General features: G+C 44.5%; 1 protein-coding gene across 10 annotated transcripts in view; it reads right to left on the reverse strand.

The window, feature by feature from the left end:
* The window catches only part of LOC310905611 (protein mono-ADP-ribosyltransferase PARP12-like), a 113,416-nt gene extending 97,623 nt beyond the window's left edge, over positions 1–15,793 (reverse strand). For 3 of the 10 annotated variants that reach the window (XM_083852133.1, XM_083852132.1, XM_083852131.1), the window contains exons 1-9: positions 15,572–15,793; positions 14,233–14,279; positions 12,635–12,770; positions 12,041–12,161; positions 10,900–10,990; positions 9,581–9,656; positions 8,657–8,787; positions 6,605–6,756; positions 4,642–5,971 (exon numbers count right to left, since the gene is read on the reverse strand). In XM_083852133.1, coding sequence (XP_083708259.1) covers positions 5,691–5,971; positions 6,605–6,756; positions 8,657–8,787; positions 9,581–9,656; positions 10,900–10,990; positions 12,041–12,161; positions 12,635–12,770; positions 14,233–14,279; positions 15,572–15,703 — 1,167 coding nt within the window. In that variant the 5' untranslated portion in view covers positions 15,704–15,793 and the 3' untranslated portion in view covers positions 4,642–5,690. Of the gene's footprint in view, positions 1–949; positions 1,098–1,601; positions 1,706–2,015; positions 5,972–6,604; positions 6,757–8,656; positions 8,788–9,580; positions 9,657–10,899; positions 10,991–12,040; positions 12,162–12,634; positions 12,771–14,001; positions 14,069–14,232; positions 14,280–15,304; positions 15,399–15,571 lie in introns of those variants that run through there. The other 7 variants (XM_083852130.1, XM_083852129.1, XM_083852136.1 and 4 more) reach the window with 6 other exon arrangements.
* Between the last annotated feature and the right edge of the window lie 993 nt (positions 15,794–16,786).

The following is a 16,786-nucleotide window of genomic DNA, read 5'->3' on the forward strand; positions in this document are numbered from 1 at the left end:
GATTTCTCTGGAAGATATCTTGAAAGAAAACATGAAGGCACGCAGAAGCAGAGCAGTTATTCAAGAAATGCTTAGCTCTACTGCAGATCCCAGTGCTGCAACATGATGCAGATGCTAGAGGTTTGCAGCAAGTCAGGAAAGACTGAAGAAACCCACAGGAGAGAAGAAATCTCTCATTAAATACAAAGGTGTTATTTAGTTATTATCAGTGAATTAGGAAGTCCCTGAGCTGCACATCACTGGCAGCAAGGGATGCCTCACTACCTGCTGCTCATCCTCTTCTCCAAGGATCCAGCACCTATCACTGCTGGAGACCAGAGCCAGGCTAGCACCCTTTGGCATTTCCCTGTTCAGCCACTGCTATACAGAAAGGAACACTATCCATATGAAAAATTACTGATGTACCCATACAGCATCTTACCGATGGCTTTTTTCACTTTATTAACTCCACAACATGGGGTCATTTTCTGTAGCATTGCTCCTGCTTGAACTGGCAGCATGAGCAGTGCAGACGTGCCCTCTTGGCCACCTGTAATGACTCCTGTTTTGATCGCATCACACAGTGAGTTTTGAGCTCTTGCAATGCCACTCCTAGGTTTTGGTTTCAAACTATCATCCTAATGCTTTTGCTTTTCTTTTTGGTGAACACCATGACTTTATTTTTCTAATCTTTTAACTGTATTGCTGTCCAATAGCTCCAGCAATCAAATCACAAAGTAAAACAAAAAAATGAGATTTTATTATTATTTCTCCCCCATTTCATGTTTTGTCAGACATAAGCAGCATCTCCTGTACTTTCCCAATTCACACAATTAATTTTATAGTGAATGCTTTTAAAGATGTACTTTCCCTCTGGCTGGGACAGACACTTCTGCTGGTTATAGGGCTCCACGAGGCACATTCAGGAGAGATAAACATGTATTAAATTATAAGTGAGTAACTATTTCACCTTTAAAATTTATGTCCTATTTCTGTGAACAAACTTGAAGTTTCAGAGTGCCATCCTGACCTGCTTGATACACCTTCTCCACCTCGGCAGGTGTCACCATGGCTGCAGCACCAGTTCAGTGCTACAGAAATGACAGAAGTGGCAGTACCTGTTAGAGGCAATTGACATTGAATACTCATAACAGGGTCTTTGTAAACATTCAGCATAACATCAGAAACGTATTTAATAGCCAGAATAGTGCCACACTGTATTCTAGAGAAGCAACGTTCTGAATCCAAGTTTTTTGGCTTCCTAGTGAGTTGTGACCTACCCTGCCCTCCCTCAAAATATGCATATAATGTATATACGCATGTGGTGTTTGTGCGTGTGTACAGAAAAAAAAAAAAAAACAGCCTCACAGCCTCAATAATTATCTTAGTCACTCCTAGGTCCTATGACATACAGCTGTGCTTAGAGGTGGCATTCAGGAGCTCTCCTGAGAGCATCAGTGAAAATACAAGGGTTGGTCAGCAATGCAGAAATATGGAGAAAGACTTTCTGCCACCTTACAGGTGGTCCTCACCAAAAACAAAACAAAATAAAATTTGAAGCAGTTGTTCCCTACTAGTGGCTGAGACTTGGAGCAGGGTGTCAGGGCTGCTGTGGAGTTTACCTGCTTCCCATCCTCAATCCACTGCAGGGAATCATCTGGCCAGTACCAGCGGGTCTCAGTGCCACTGAATGAGCTGAAGGAACAGCCAAAAAGTGCAGAACTGACTGGAGGATAAAAAAAAAAAAAAGTAAAGGAAGAGAAATGGGGGAAGAAAGGATCAGCTTCTGGCAGGTTGTTTAAAAGCAGTCTCAAGAGGGAAACAGCAGGAATTCCTAGACATAAGTTATTATTTCATAGCCCTGAAAATTTTCTGGTTTCTGAATCCTCAGGGAAGAGAACAAATCCTAAAACTTTTTTTTTTTCCTGTGCTTGAACCCAGACGTGCCATTTTTTGCTGTGTGAGTGTGCCAGCCCCTAGTATGTGAGCAGACACCTGACGCTGGGTAGGTGGCAATAGCGTTGTTAGATTCTTACCAATGTTTCAATTGTAGAAGTCAGTATTTCTGATTCTCTCTGGGTTCATCAGCAAAACCTCAGCAGATGTTGGAATAGATCACCCATCTACAAAGTCCACATCTCTTACACTGCCTACTTTCAGTAGGTTGAGCAGGATGAGCAGCACCTCCAAAATCTCCATGAATTCACAATCAGTCATTACAGAATGCTGTTTATTTTTATCTCATGTGATAGCATTTAGATAGATAAGACACATGTTAATTGCCTCCCCAGCTGCTATGTAATGAAGCTTTTTCTTTACCTGTAAGTCTCGTTAATTATGTTTCAGAAAACTGCCAAATACTATAAGTTAACAGGAACAAGAAGAAATATAAGTTGAGGAAAAAAAAGGAAACAATTCCAAAAATTGATCTCAGAATGAGGGAAAAAATAATAGAAAAAAACAGGCGAGCAGAACACACCATGGAGTTACTCAGACAATACAGAAACAGCAGCAACTGCAGGAAACCCTAATGGAAAAAAATACATTTTTGATAGTGCTGTGACAAAGTTGAGGTTTGGTTATTAGCCTGCAGTTTTGTGCATTGAAACAAATCACATCTAAGACTATACTAAAGAAATATGAAGAGTGTTGTGTTTGTAAGGAACTCGAGTTGCTCAGTGTGAACCCCCCAAAAAAGGAAGGGGTTTTCAAGCCATTTTGTAAGAACTTTCAGTTAAATTAGTTATGTGAAGATAGGGACTTACAGGAAGCAAGAGTGAAAGAGTGCACAAAGTGTTAAAGAAAACAGAGATCAATGTGACTTCTAACATCTCCTTTGAACGTGGCAAAGGGAAAACAATTTTGAAAAAGAATTTTAAGGAGACTGAAGCTATAGATACAGCCCAAGAGAAATGATTTAGAGAACACACAGTGATAAAGTGCTGCTCTTTGGGAATGAGTAAAGACACAGCTTCCTCCAGTGGTTAGGCTATTGTATGTAGACACTTGCCAGGTATTTACAGGTTGAGCTCTGGCACACTGATTAATGGGTCCTTTGACATTGCAGCAAAGCATCTGGAAAGGAAAATCTAAGCTTATTCAGAACAGATGGATATGATTCAGGTTAGCCTTCCCTATTCCTTGTACTTGTAGGCTAGATGTAAAAGCAATCCTGGAAAGATAGTTCAAATTGGTTTAGGAAACTGTGTCTAGGACTCAAATACAGCAGACAACAGGCTTCCTCAAAAGAAGCATGACAACAGAAGAACAGGAGCAATTGGAAGAGGTTGTTCCCTGGGCAGTGAAAGTCTGATTCCTGATGATCTACCTCCTGCAGCCCCGAGCTGAGGACTCTGCCCTTCCCACAAGCCCTCGGTCCCACATTATTACCACAACCACATGCTAATTCTGGACTGTTATTGCCTCGGTCCAGAAACAGCTCTGATAAATTTAATTATTGAGCACATCACAAGAACAATATCTGTGTTTTCTCACTGGTTACGGGGCTCAGTTTGATTTTTAGGAGTTTAAGTGCTTTGGAAAACAACATGCCATTCAGCACCTTCCATCGAGTGTTAGGTTTGTACAGTCTAATCAGCCTGTAATAAATTTTGTCAAAATTGTTAAAAAGATTCTTAAAAAATGCTGAAAAGTCAAACTTGGCATGAGTAAATTAAAAGAAAGCCTGAAAACTTGCTGAGGTGTTATTTAATAGAAAGCCTGGAACAGGTGCATGAATATGTAACCAACAACATGAAAACCAGGTACTACACTACAAAGACCTTAGAGCACCACCACCAGGAAATCAATTAGAAGTAAACTACGATGAAAAGACCGCTTGAGCTAACATCTTTGCAAGAGGAAATTAGGTACGTCTCAGTATGTGGAAGAAATGCATTATTTATTTAAGTGCAAAACACAATTGATTCTTCTGATATTGCTGCTGGTTCCTGCAAGACAATTGCTAAAGGAATGACTAGAGAAGCTGCCGATACGCTGCTTCCTCTTTCTCTCACACACAGAGGGAGAGTTTTGTGAGCGTGTGTTAGGATTTTTTTTTCTATTTTTTTAAACACTAGAATTTCCTATCTGGGGACTCCTGAGCAGGGGGCTGACCTCTCAGCATGGCCCTCTCCCTTGGGTGTTCTGCAGCTGCCGCACTCCCTAAACCTCCCCATTAGATGCAAATAAAGCGCTTTCACAGCACCCTGAAAACAGGCAATGTACTGGAAAGGTGCAGAAGTCATTAGTCAAGATCCAACTGATCATTTCATCCCACGCTGAGAGCAGGTGTCCTCCGTACCCACCAAAAGAATGAGTTCCACACACTGTGGATGCTTAGGGACAAGCCCACTCCAACACCTGCCCACCCAGCACCTCTCAGGCTGGCACAGAAGGCGGTGAGCTCCACAGAAAGCAGCCTGACTACTCACAGCATTCCTCCGTTGGACCTTCTCCACCACCACCTCAGTGACTCTGAAGCTGTCAGTCACATGTGTCTGAGTCAGAAGTTATTTAATCCATTCTCGACAGGGTAGAGAAGTCCTCACACTTTTTTTTTCCCCCCAAGGGGAAAAAGAAAAGCTCACATATCTGTCAGATCCATGCTCAGTGCCTGCTGACAATGGCACGTGTTGCTGCCTGTTTGCAAGCATTTCTCACCTGAAAGGGTACTAAGGAATGCTTTTGTTCACAGCTGCAGAACTTGGGAGGTGCACAGGTGCTCCCGAGGTAGCAGTAAGTTCAGGTCCGCAGGACGTTTTAGCAGATCTATAATATCAAGCAAAACCCCCACGAAGAAGTATTCACTGACGAAGTTGCTTTTCCTTTTCAGTAGTGGTCTCAGCTCTCAGCACCTCACTGACCAAGATATTCCCCAACATTTTACCATTCAAAGCCCTGCTTGGGCTGTAGGTTCAGCATCACCTTTCGCCAAAGACTGCAGTGCAGCTTGCCCTCTTCTTTATTAGGTCGGCACAAGCAAAGCTGGGAACTGTCCTCGCTGGTATTTTGGGTTTGCAGTTGTTGGTTTTGTGCTTTGTTTTTTTTGTTGGGTTGGGTTGTTTGGTTGGCTTTTTGACTAAGTCAGTTTTCAAGTAGGTGAATGCTCTACATCTGATCCTGCCCACCCCAGTACAGTCATCAGCACTAGCACAGGGAGAAGAGCAGCAACCCACACCCAGAGGTGGGACGGCTTCTTCTAGCAGTGACACGAACCGAGGGTTGTGCAGTGACCCTGAAATAACGTGGTCTTCTCAAGGACTGCTTCTGCTTCAGATCTGGTAGTCCAGCCCACGCAAAGTTAAAAGCAGCTACACCTCAGCAGCCACACATCGCAGTGCACCCTTAGAGCTGCACCCACCAGACCCCTGCCTGATCTTCTAAATGTAATACCTAGCACCTAATTGCTGGAGGCTCTGTGAACTCCCCCTGCAGTCAGAAATAATTTTTACTCATTCAGAAAACTCCTTTTCTTCCAAACTCCTCTCTGCATTTTTGCATCCATCCTCTCCTCTGTGCAGTTTCCTCTTCTTCAGACCAACAAAAACTATGCCCCAAAATCCTACAGGGGATTGATATCGGTTTGCTGCATGACAAAATGTTCTCTAGCTTCTCAAAGGAAATTTTGATATTAGCAAGTTCAAAACTTGTACAAACATGAAGAAAATATTAGTGTTTCAGTGAAAATACAAAGAAGATTCTGCCATTCACTACAGAATCACACATGAAGTTTCAGTGCAATACTCCAAAATATAGGCAGGGTAAATCTGGTACTTCTCAAAGATGACAAAAATGGAAGGGTCTTCTGGGTCATTCACGCAGCTGTCGTAAAGCCTGTTGGGACTGCCGGGTCTGGGTGGAGGACGGAGGTACTCAGATTCTCCCTGAACAAATTGTCCAACAAGAACCTGAGCTACAAACATGCTGTAGCGACCACTCGTAGAGGAACTGTAGTCATGAGCATAACTGGCATCTCTGGCAAAGTAGCTTCCTAGGGACCAGGAAAAGACACAGGTAAGACAATGCATCAACCAAAGAACAAATACCTGTTATCAGCTCTTTGGCAGACAGCGATTCAACAGCCCCAGGTAGCTCTACACACATCCTCACCAAGTGTTTTCATGTTGGCTTCTTTTAAAGCACCAACAGATGCTAGCTGCATTTCTCCATCAACCTCTCTGTTCCACCTGTCCAAGAGCTTTACTATTCTGCAAATACCTGAGGCCAAAAGGGATGTTTTCAGACATCCTGACAGCTGCTGACACTGCTTACAGTGACACAGAGGCATGCAGATGAGTGTGCCCTAACGGCAGGAGCGCTGTGATCAGGGACAGTCAGTCACCTCACACAGACCCACCAGCCTGGCCAGCATCTGGAGCCCATGCTGCTGAGGCCCCTGAACCCACTCCTCCCAGGCCAGCAGGTCCTGCTGTTGCCTTTGGAGTCCCACCACAGCTGGGGCTGGGCCCTTGGTAAGACCGCACGTGTTGACCTGATGGCTTTCACCCCTGCTCTACGCAACTTCACAACTAACAGAATGGAAGCATGGTTTGTTCTCAGCTCTTCCCTGAGCTCTAGAAACACCCTGAGAGTTTCAGTGCAGGTCCAGCCCATGCCCTTGTACCTTTTCCATACACCGTCCCATGAGTGCCACAAATCCTCCAGTCAAAATTCTGCTCACAGATGGCTGGCAAATGGGATGGATTTGTCCCATGGAACAGGAGCCGCTCATCCACACATTTTGATTTATTGAGCTTCTTCATCTGCTCTTTTTGCCTAATGACAAAAACGAATAACGTGTTGCCCTGATTCAAACAAGGACAATTTCCCAACCCAACTTGTCCTACTTTGGGGTTGTGAGGAAAAGTGATGCAAACTGCTCTCAGTGGGGCTACTGCCCGCCTTGCACTTCTGCTGGTAACTTTACTGTACAGCAAAACAAAAAGTTCTTGAATCATCATGGACTGTGCCACCCAAAACTTCATATCATATTAGAGAGTAAAGAAACAAACACCTCAAGCAGGAATTGTTCCCAGGTTATATAAATCATGAATTAATAAATATGCTTATAAATGAACAGTGTGAAGCCACAGTAAAGACTGTAGAACCTCTTCCTGTAGCTTTACCACATAAAAAGTCCACGTTTTTTAAAAACCCCATGTAGAAGAGACTAAGAAATAAAAAGAATAAATTTGAGATGCCGCAACTCAGTCACAGCGAAGGAAAGTATGTTTCTTTTTGAATAAAGTAAGCAAGACCCACACATACAACCTGTTAGGTCTTGCAGAAAAAGTCTTGTTTCCACACCCACAAAGGAACACAGAGGCAGTGACAGGCAGGGGAACCCCAATAACCTGATTAGGGAGAAAGAAGGCTCAGCTCTCAGAGCTTCACAGGGGAGCCTCAGCCCCAGGGGCTAGGGGGACATCCAGCACCACAAGCAATGGAGAGACTCTGGAGCACCTCATGGGCTGAGGTGGGTACTGCCCATGGGGGCATGGTACTCCTTGTGGGATGCAGGGGAAAAGTATTTGGGGATTGCACAAGATTTATAAAGGGATGTTTGAGGGGAGGAACAGAGGTAATGAAAGGGAAGGTTCAGGGTGGTCTAGTGAGGAACACACATGGGAAAACAGATGGAAAAGGGGAAAATGGGTTGGTGATTTATAAACAGGTGACTGATTGGTCAGTAAGCTTGTGTAGCCAGGCCCAGCACCTAATCCATGCAGTCTGCCCTATCTCTTCATTAAACTCCATTTCTAACTCTTATCCTGGGCGACGGACCCTCCAGACCACATGCAGGAACGCATATGGGGAGGTATGTGTACAGCAATTGAAGTGGGGCCTCAGCGTACAAGCAACTGCAGCAAGGATATGCATGTGTGAATGTGTGATCACTAGTGAATATCAAGCTGGACAGTCAGTGAGGAGGGTAAGTGACCTGGGACACGGGTATCAGAGCAGTCATAAGTCTGGGCAGGATACTGGATAGAGCAGAGGGTCTAGCTTGCCTACCAGGGGGACCAGGAGGTTCAGGACAACTATGGAAGGCAACATGAAGTACAGGGGTCAACTGAGATCCATTTGCACATTTGTATATCTGTGCAGAACACAACTGGAGATGAGAAGACCCCGGGACCAGCACATGCGTAAGCTGAGTGTCTAAGACCAGATCCCAAAGAGACACATACTAGTGTGCATATATGTGTATGTACATATATATATGTATCTATATGTGTATATATACATGTATATATACACATACATGTATATATACATATTTACCTGTACTTAGATACATAAATATGTGCACGTCTGTTTTCCAATAACAAGCTTTCATTCTGATTAGCCAGAAGGGAACATGATGAGATTGTTGGCACTATTTATGATTGCATGAGTGCTGTGCTGTCTATGTTAATTTTTGTGGTCAGATATATCTCTATCAGGAGATAGAGATGCACTTTGTGCATATATGCATGTATTTGTGCTTGTGTGCCTATTAGAAATAAGTGCTTAACCTCACTACCAGCTAGACCAGGGCACATGGAAGTGTGGCAGTCTCAGTTCTGTTGGGCTACTGCATTTGGCAAATCCTATCACAGCCTGCAAGGACAATAGAACAGGAAATTGCAGTGCTCTGCTACCATGAGAATAATGAAGTAAAACAGATACTAACCACTGAAAAACTTGCCACAGTGCTGGGTTCTGGACCCTCTGTAGCCGACAGATGTTGTAACCTCTCATTGTCTTCTCAAACAGCTTCTGAATTTTTACATATTCGCTGGAACTGTAACTGAGCTCTACCAACTGAAAATTTTAAAAACATCAAAAATAACGTGTTACTAGTACTAACAGCTCCCAGTCCTTCCAAAGGACTCATCAGCCTCCTTGCATTAAAGGAAAAGCCCTGCCATTAAAATCTTGAGCTTCTGCTGTCTTTCCACTTAACCATCCTTTCCCCACCATCGCTCTCCCTCCACGTGCTGGAAGCACAGGCACTGAGGTGCTGATGCACAGGGAAATGAATGTAATCCCACACAAGCTGCCTTCGGTGGACACACTTCTTATGCATATAGATTATTTTTACTTCAGAGTAACCCAGATCTGAAACGCATGGCAGTATTCAGTGTGGAGAAGAGTGGCTATCAGTTTCACTTTAATTTGACACCCTAGGTCCTTCTAGATACTTTCTTACAGGGCCAACCCCTAGTTTTACCACAGCAAATAACATTTTGCCTTAAATAGACTGAGGAAATACTAAAAATCCCCTTTGAAATGCATTTTCTCCAGTTTACCAGAGGATAAACTGCCGTGGAAAGAATGCACAGGACAGGCTAGACCAGCAGTGCCCTTAGCCTGCATGGTATATATGAAGGATCTCAGAGAGCTTCCCAGGAGACACAGATCTATTCTGAATGTGGCACCGTTAGTCTTGTTTCACCTCATAGCTGCATATTGTAGAAGATATGTTTAAAAGCTGAGACTATCTCAATCACCTTGGTCTTTGGAGATGAGGGTCATGTTTTATATAGCTTACTGCTCAGAAAAATCAGTACAGAACACAGTTCACTCAGCCCACTGGAGAGGTGAAAATACATACCTTGTACCCAATATCAGGCACTGCTGATTGGTCCCATTCTGGAGGATATGAAGAAAATGATAGATTCATGTACTGGCTAAAAATAAAAAAATAAAAAAAAAGAGAGAGAAAGAGCACGTCACAATCCATAACACTTCCAACCAAAACCTCCTTCTGGAGAATCCAGCTGGCTTTACAGCACCCTCCAGGCATCCCGGGATTTTCATTTTTGTTTTACCTTCCACATAACAGTTACCCCTTTCTCAAGTTTAGATTTCCATACACATTCTAATAGTACTGATGAATTTCTTGGCAGGCCAAAGCAGTGGTAGGAACGCTTCAGTCAAGAAGTAACAGAGGCTCGTAGCCAGTTGGTTTGTACAACTGCTCTCAGATAGACCTCCATGTGTGCTGCGTGCACCTCTAGGAAACTGGAGCATGAGCCCTCACCCTCCATGTGGCTACTCATCTCTAAATCACTGGCCAGATGGGCAGCTTGTCCCTCCCTGTCCCCAGGACCAGCCTGGCAGGAGGCCATGGGTGGACAGTGGTGCCCCCATGCACTACTGCAGCAGTCAGTCAGTGCTTAACAACCCCCAGCACAAGTCTTCAGTCATCTATGTGGCATGAATGTTTTATCACAGGCAGTCGGAGCATTAGCATCTGTTTGGGAGCTTCAGTTTGTTTTGCCTTTAAACCTTTGGTTGAACCTACCCTTAAATTTAACCCTTGGTTTCTTATGCAGTGTCTGACGGTGAGTTTCTGAAGCAACTTTTTTTTTTTTTTAAATAAAACAATAGCTCCACTAACTTCTACAGCAAATGTGCCCAAATTCTGTCATGCTAAACTTCCTTTAAAAAAGCCTTGTACTGACTATCCCAAATAATTGCATCCTGGTCACTTCATTTGGGCAATTTTTTTTGCTGTTTTATTTAATACTTAGCTTTCCAGGGGATGGCATCTATCTGCTCTACAGTTCTTGGGAGGTAATACCCTGTGCACAGTTTTGCATTGTTAAGGCATAAATCAAGGAACAAAAATTCCTGGCACACTTGTGTCAGCCCTGTGTGACCTTACTGTCACAGAAGGAACAAATCTACTCTAGGGGTCTGTAAAGGCTGCCAGAGACTGCCACTAAATATCCCTCAAGCATGCTTCACAGAAGTATTGCATAATTTACAAATACTGTCACAGCAAAATTTCCTGTTAAACTAGTCAGCAAAAGGTTTCTAAAAGTGAATTTAAGAAATCTAAAATTGAATTGTAGAGAGGTAAAAGGAATTTCTTAGTAGAAAGGTGCCATCATCCTAAGACTTTATTAAATAATCAATGTATAGTACCTTATGTCGTGTCCATATTGAGGGGATAGAGCTTTTGGTAGTCGGACAACTTTTCTTCGAGTTTCAAAAAACAAATTTCTTTGGACCATGTCTTGAAAGAAAAACACAAAACCTCAATAATTAGATAACTTATTGCCCAGGGACACACTGGGCCTTTAGAAATGAAATAAAACAGAATGTAGCCCTGAAGGCTGCAGGGTAATGTTCTTTCTACCATGTCCACCCCACTCCAGACCACTTCCACTTTGGTAGCTTCTCCTTGGAGATCACCAAGGTCAACAACCTACTAGCACCGGCTATGAAGCTCAAATGCAACCATCAACTACTGCACCTCCAGATGCGTTCACATCCAGGCTGTTGGCCAGAGAAAACCACATCTGATGTCTGGCCTGCAGCAGGGAAGGATTTTCAACATGATGGAGTCCATAAGTCTGGCTTTTCTGGCAATATGGGATTGTTAGCTGGGGTTGAGGAACATCTTTTTGGTCCTGCAACAATATCACAGAGCACACACAGTGTGGCATTGCTAACTATCCATTGTTTCCTCCTTTAAACACCATTCTTTTTATTCATGCCAGGAAACATTTAAAGTTTGGAAAGCTAGCAGAAACCTTAAGATGGTTAAATAAATTATAAATAATTAGAAACAGAAAAACTTTTCTTATTTTCCCATTCTCTCCCTGTGTAACTAGCCCATAATTTTTCCTTTGCTGCACTGTTTTCTCTCCCTGTAACTATCTTGTAAGATGTCTACCAGAGCTTACTTCTTCACCATTTGACTTTTTAGTTCTTACATTTATATATAATTATTATTTTTTAATTTCTCATTTCTCCTCTTTTGATATGTAAACTCGAATGCATAAGCCAGATGCCATGAGGTGTTTATTCTCAGTTTTTGTTCTAAATGTACAGCATTGTCAGAGATGCTTTTTTGACTGCAGATGCACAAGTCTATAAGTTTGCGCAGGGTATCTCAGAACTGCAGAAAAATGTACTTAATACTCAGATTCAGCTTGGAGAAAATTTATAGGAGGAAAAAAGACATGTTCAAAGAAACCCAGACATAGAGTGACAACTCCACATGATGGAGGCTACCTTAGAGTCAGCTATGTAATGAATGGTAAACAAAGAGATACTTCACCTTTAAAGTTTAACTCATATATCTGAGAACCGGCCCTGAATAACAGAGTGCCTTTTGGGTCAGCTAGAAATGCCTTCTCCAGATCTGCAGAATTTACCGTGGCAGATGAATGATACGGATGCTAAAGAAAGAACAAGGAAATTACACTGTTAAACTAGTCTTCAGTTTAGGTGACTCTGTAGGGACATACCAGTGTTTCCCTAGGCTACAGCAATGAGATGCCATGTAAAACTAGTCTCTAAGACTTCCAGCATTTTATTCTTCAGGGACGTAGGGGTACCTCACAGGGAACAGCTGCTTATAACAACAGCAAGAAAGCAGCATTCAGTCTGTGTGGTCAGCTTCAGTCAAACGACTTCTGTTGCCTCCGGAGAATACAATCGTTTTTCAAAGCTTGTCTTTTGAAAGCTTTCACTGAGTATCAGTACTGCTTTGAGGGACAATGAGTAAGACAAATCCACCAGGGTATCAGAGCAGCATTGCAAGGGCACCAGCAGGGCATGTACACCACACCAGCCGCAGAACAACGTGCCCTAAACAATTCTCCAAAGATGGCTGAACAAGAGCTCTTGGCATTGACACCGAGGACCTCACCTGTTTCCCATACTCGATCCACTGCTCGAAGTCATCAAGCCAATACCAGGTGTACGCCATTCCGAGGGCGCACGGATGGGTCTGGAGGTACCACACGCACAGAAGAGCTGGTTGACACCTGGCTGTGTCCTCACCCCTAACACAGAAAGAAAGATCCAGAGTCAATACGTGTCTTTTCCAAAGCTGTCAAAATATATGGTATCTCTGATGAGGTCAGAAGTCTAATCACATCTCAGAAAAGAAGACCTCTTGGGCTGGAAAGTGCAGAACCAAGGAACTGATATTTGTATGTTTGGCATGGCACGCATCAGAGAAATGACCCTGAGTTCTGTGACTTGAGCCCAGGTCACTGTTTTTCTCTAAAAAATATAATTCTAAAATATATATTGGAAGAAAACACAACTGACACAATGATCTCAGCTTGTTAGGTGAAGACCAGTGGTGCCACCTGGATAACAGTAGCAAGACCTGGCTTTTAGCAAATTCCAAAGTCCAAGTACATTCAGAAAGCACCAACAGCACCAGTCCTCCTTCATGGGTCAGGAAAACAAAGCAACCCCTCACAGGTGCTGCATGAGGACACGGGCCTTGGTGCCATCAGGGGTCTGCAGGGCCTCTGTGAGGAAAGGCTGGGGGTGCCCCATGACAGACACAGTTCCAAGGGCCGAACCTCAGGCCACAGCTGGGCCCCACAGCCAAGGCGGTGGCTTCTCGGGCAGAGCCTGGGTGAGAGAGGGCAAACCCCACACGGCAGCGAGGAGTGAGGGGAACAGTGTGAGCAATGGCCCTGCAGAGAAGGAGGAGGTGCTTCAGGCAGAAATTCCCCTGCGGCCTGGAGAGGCCCATGGTGGAGCAGGCTGTCCCCCTGCAGCCCACGGAGGACCATGCTGGAGCAGGCTTATCCTGAAGGACTGCAGCCCGAGGGAGAGACCCCCACACTGCAGTTGGGGAAATTTCTGAGGAGAAGAGAGCGGCAGAAAGGCCCTCCAATGGACTGACAGCTGCCCCCCTTCCCCACTCCCTGTGCCACTCAGCGGGGAGGAGGCAGAGCACTCAGGAGTGACAGTGAGCCGGGGAATAAAGAGCGGGGAACGTGATGTTCTGATTTTTGTCTGTGTTTCTGCTCCGAATCTATTTTAATTAGCCACAATTTAGATTAATTTTCCCAAAGTCAATTCCATCTTGTTTGTGATGGTAACTAGTAAGTGATCTTCCTGGCTTTATCTTACTCCACAAGCTTTGGCATCTTATTTTCTCCCCATCTCCTGTTGCAGAGAGGGACAGGAGAGCAGCAGAGTGGGCTGCCTACCAAGATCAGCCCACCACAGGTACTCAGCAAGCCCTCAGAAGAGGAACAAATTGCTCACCAGCAAAGTCCCCTCCCAGCACTCTGCCCTGAGGTACGCCACCTCCAAAGACAGGACAGCTGACCACCTGTAATTCAAATGCAGAGGATTTCACTTTGCTTACTGCCATGCTTTCTCCTCCTTCCTGGGGTCCCAGTTTTGGACCCCAGTCCAGATGACATTTGTCTATGCATCACTTCACTTCCCCTACAACACAGCCTTATCACAGGTCACACAGAGCTGCCCACCTACCTGCACTGGAGTTTACAAGGGTCTTTGGTAGAGCTGCTCACAGCTGCCTGAAAAACATGAACACGGTGTGCAAATGGAAACGATTGTTCATTTATCTGGCCCTGACACCCTTCATGCTTTGTCAGGGATGATGGGTATTCACAGCAGGCTAATCAAGGGAAAACAAAGGAGTAGTTCCCTTCTGGAGTTGGTTGCAGTGCAACGGTCCACAAACAAAGGCCTGGCAGCTCCATGGACTGCCAGGGCAAAGAGCAAGGAAGGACTCGGGTCTCCTTTTTAGCCTTAGCTTGTTCCACTGCTGTCTTCAGACTGTGGTTGCTCTTTATACACAGTAACACCAGCCAGGCCTATTCCTAGAAAAACACTCCTGATTCTTTTTCTTTCAAATCCCATTGCAGGAGATTCATGAGACCCAACACTCCCGTGAATTATTTTTTATTTTTTTAAATGCAGCCACCCCTCCTTCCCCGCTCTGCACAGCAGTATGCTGCTGCCATGGCAGAAAAACTGGGAGTTTTTGGATACCATGAGTGGGATCTGACTGGGAAGAGTCAGATGAAGTTTTGAGTTTTTCTCCCCTGTTTCCCCCATCCCTGTTCCCTCTCCCCCTACTCCACACACCAATGCTAACCCCTGCTCAGACCCAGAGATCCTACTCTGCCGTCACACCCTCTGCTTTCTGAAACCAAGCGCTTGAGCCCTGCTTTCACTTTCACTTGCTAGTGTTTCTGCTCTCTGCAGTTCTTTTCCGCTCAACAGCTTACCCCAACTACAAAGAAACAGAGATAAAGCACTTAATAAAGCAGACAGAAATATGTCACTGTCAAGACACCTAGCATCCTTCGCCTTTTCCTGAGGTGTCACTATCTGGTCTTGTGCAAGAGAGATACCCTGTAAATTTGCCTTTCATTTCTCCACAGTAACAGCTTGCATACATCAAAGACAACCTCACGCCACCTTACACGCTTCCTCCTCATTCAGAAGGGTGGATGAACTGAGGAAGACAAACGCAGCTTATAGTCTGACTAACAGCAAGCAGGTGTCCTTCCAGCAGAAAGCAAAACTCACAAACCATAAAATCACCGACTTCCTCCCCTCTTCCACCTCAGATGCACCCCAGAAAAGATGTCAGAGCCCTGCAGACTTCTACTCACGGTCCTGCCACCAGGCTGCCAAGCCACCACCCCCGGATGTGTCAGCCACATGCCTGTGTATCGGACCAGCCTCTGAACCCTTGCTCCACGTTGGAAAGGTCCCCCGCATAAAGTACAACCTTCAGAAATGAAATATGACCAGCCTGCTTTAGCCCCACGTGAACTCCTAGCTGTATGTTCAGTACCTCCTTTTCTCGCCGCGCCTCGCTGTGGGACGTCACAAACACCTTGCCACTAGCCACCAGCCCGTAGGAAGAGGAGCTGAACAGCATTTCCTTCTGGTTATTACGCCATATGCATGTACCCCTGCCAGGCATGAGCAGAACGGCCAGGCGGAGCTAAGGGTTTTGGCAGATGCATCAGTAAAAATCAACATCCCTGTGAGCCAGCATAGTTTACCCTTCTTGCTGGATTTCTGTCGTCATGTACCAGTGGTTACCTTGCACCAATTCCTTCTGTTCCTCAAACAGCCAGGGATAATCCAGATCTTCTCCTTTTGAGATTCCTGCCAGGAGCAGCTTCTGCTGAACATCATTCTTTGAAAGCCCAAAGCTACCATTGCCTTGCAAAACTTACACTGATCTCAATACAGAAAGTGGGTGTAACTCCCAGCACGTGCTCAGTGCTGGTTATGCACCATTCAGAGGGGTTTGCAGTGGGCAGCATTGCACAGTGAACCAAGCCAGTGCAAAGCAAGCACAGAGCTCCGCAGGGCAGAGTTAAATCACCCCACACAGAGCTCTGGAGTCTCCTGAGAGTCTTTATTCCTTTACCTTGAACTCTGAAGCTCCTCTCCGATTTTTCCTGCTGAAATGAAAGGAGGGCGAAGAGCTTTCCAACCTGATCTCTGGCCTTCCAGTTCAGAAGACTGACAGAGTTTCCCAGCAGAGCTCTGAAGCATAAAGCTTAATAATAGGTCAAGTAATGCTAACCACATAAACCTACTCAGATGCAACAATTCTATTTTAGTTTAGTTATACGAATTACATTCAGTTGAATTGCCCAGAAGAGTTTTATCTTCTGATGATCTAGTCAGACCAGATCAGTGGTGGCAAAACATAAAGCTCTGTTTTAGTGTCTGGAAAGGCTGCACCCTGAGTGCATTTTATACACACAAGATAACAAAAGAAACAGAAACGCAATTATGAAGTTGAACCTTGGTTCTTCCCCATCTGGCCTTTTCTGACTGTCTTTTCACCTCCCATATAGTATCTGTCTCTCATCTCCATAGTTGTGCAACTTCTATGCTTCTCTGACTGATTAGATTTATAGGATCAGATCCTGCAGGTTCATTTTTGCATATGTGAATTCTCTAGTAAAATACTCTTCTGAACTGAAGCCAAGCTTTGCAGCAGACACAAGATATCATCTCTAGGAAAAACATTCTGGCTTGGTAGAAA

This window comes from Anser anser (genome assembly GCF_964211835.1).
Source record: "Anser anser genome assembly, chromosome: 1".
In the NCBI taxonomy this organism is placed as follows: domain Eukaryota; kingdom Metazoa; phylum Chordata; class Aves; order Anseriformes; family Anatidae; genus Anser; species Anser anser.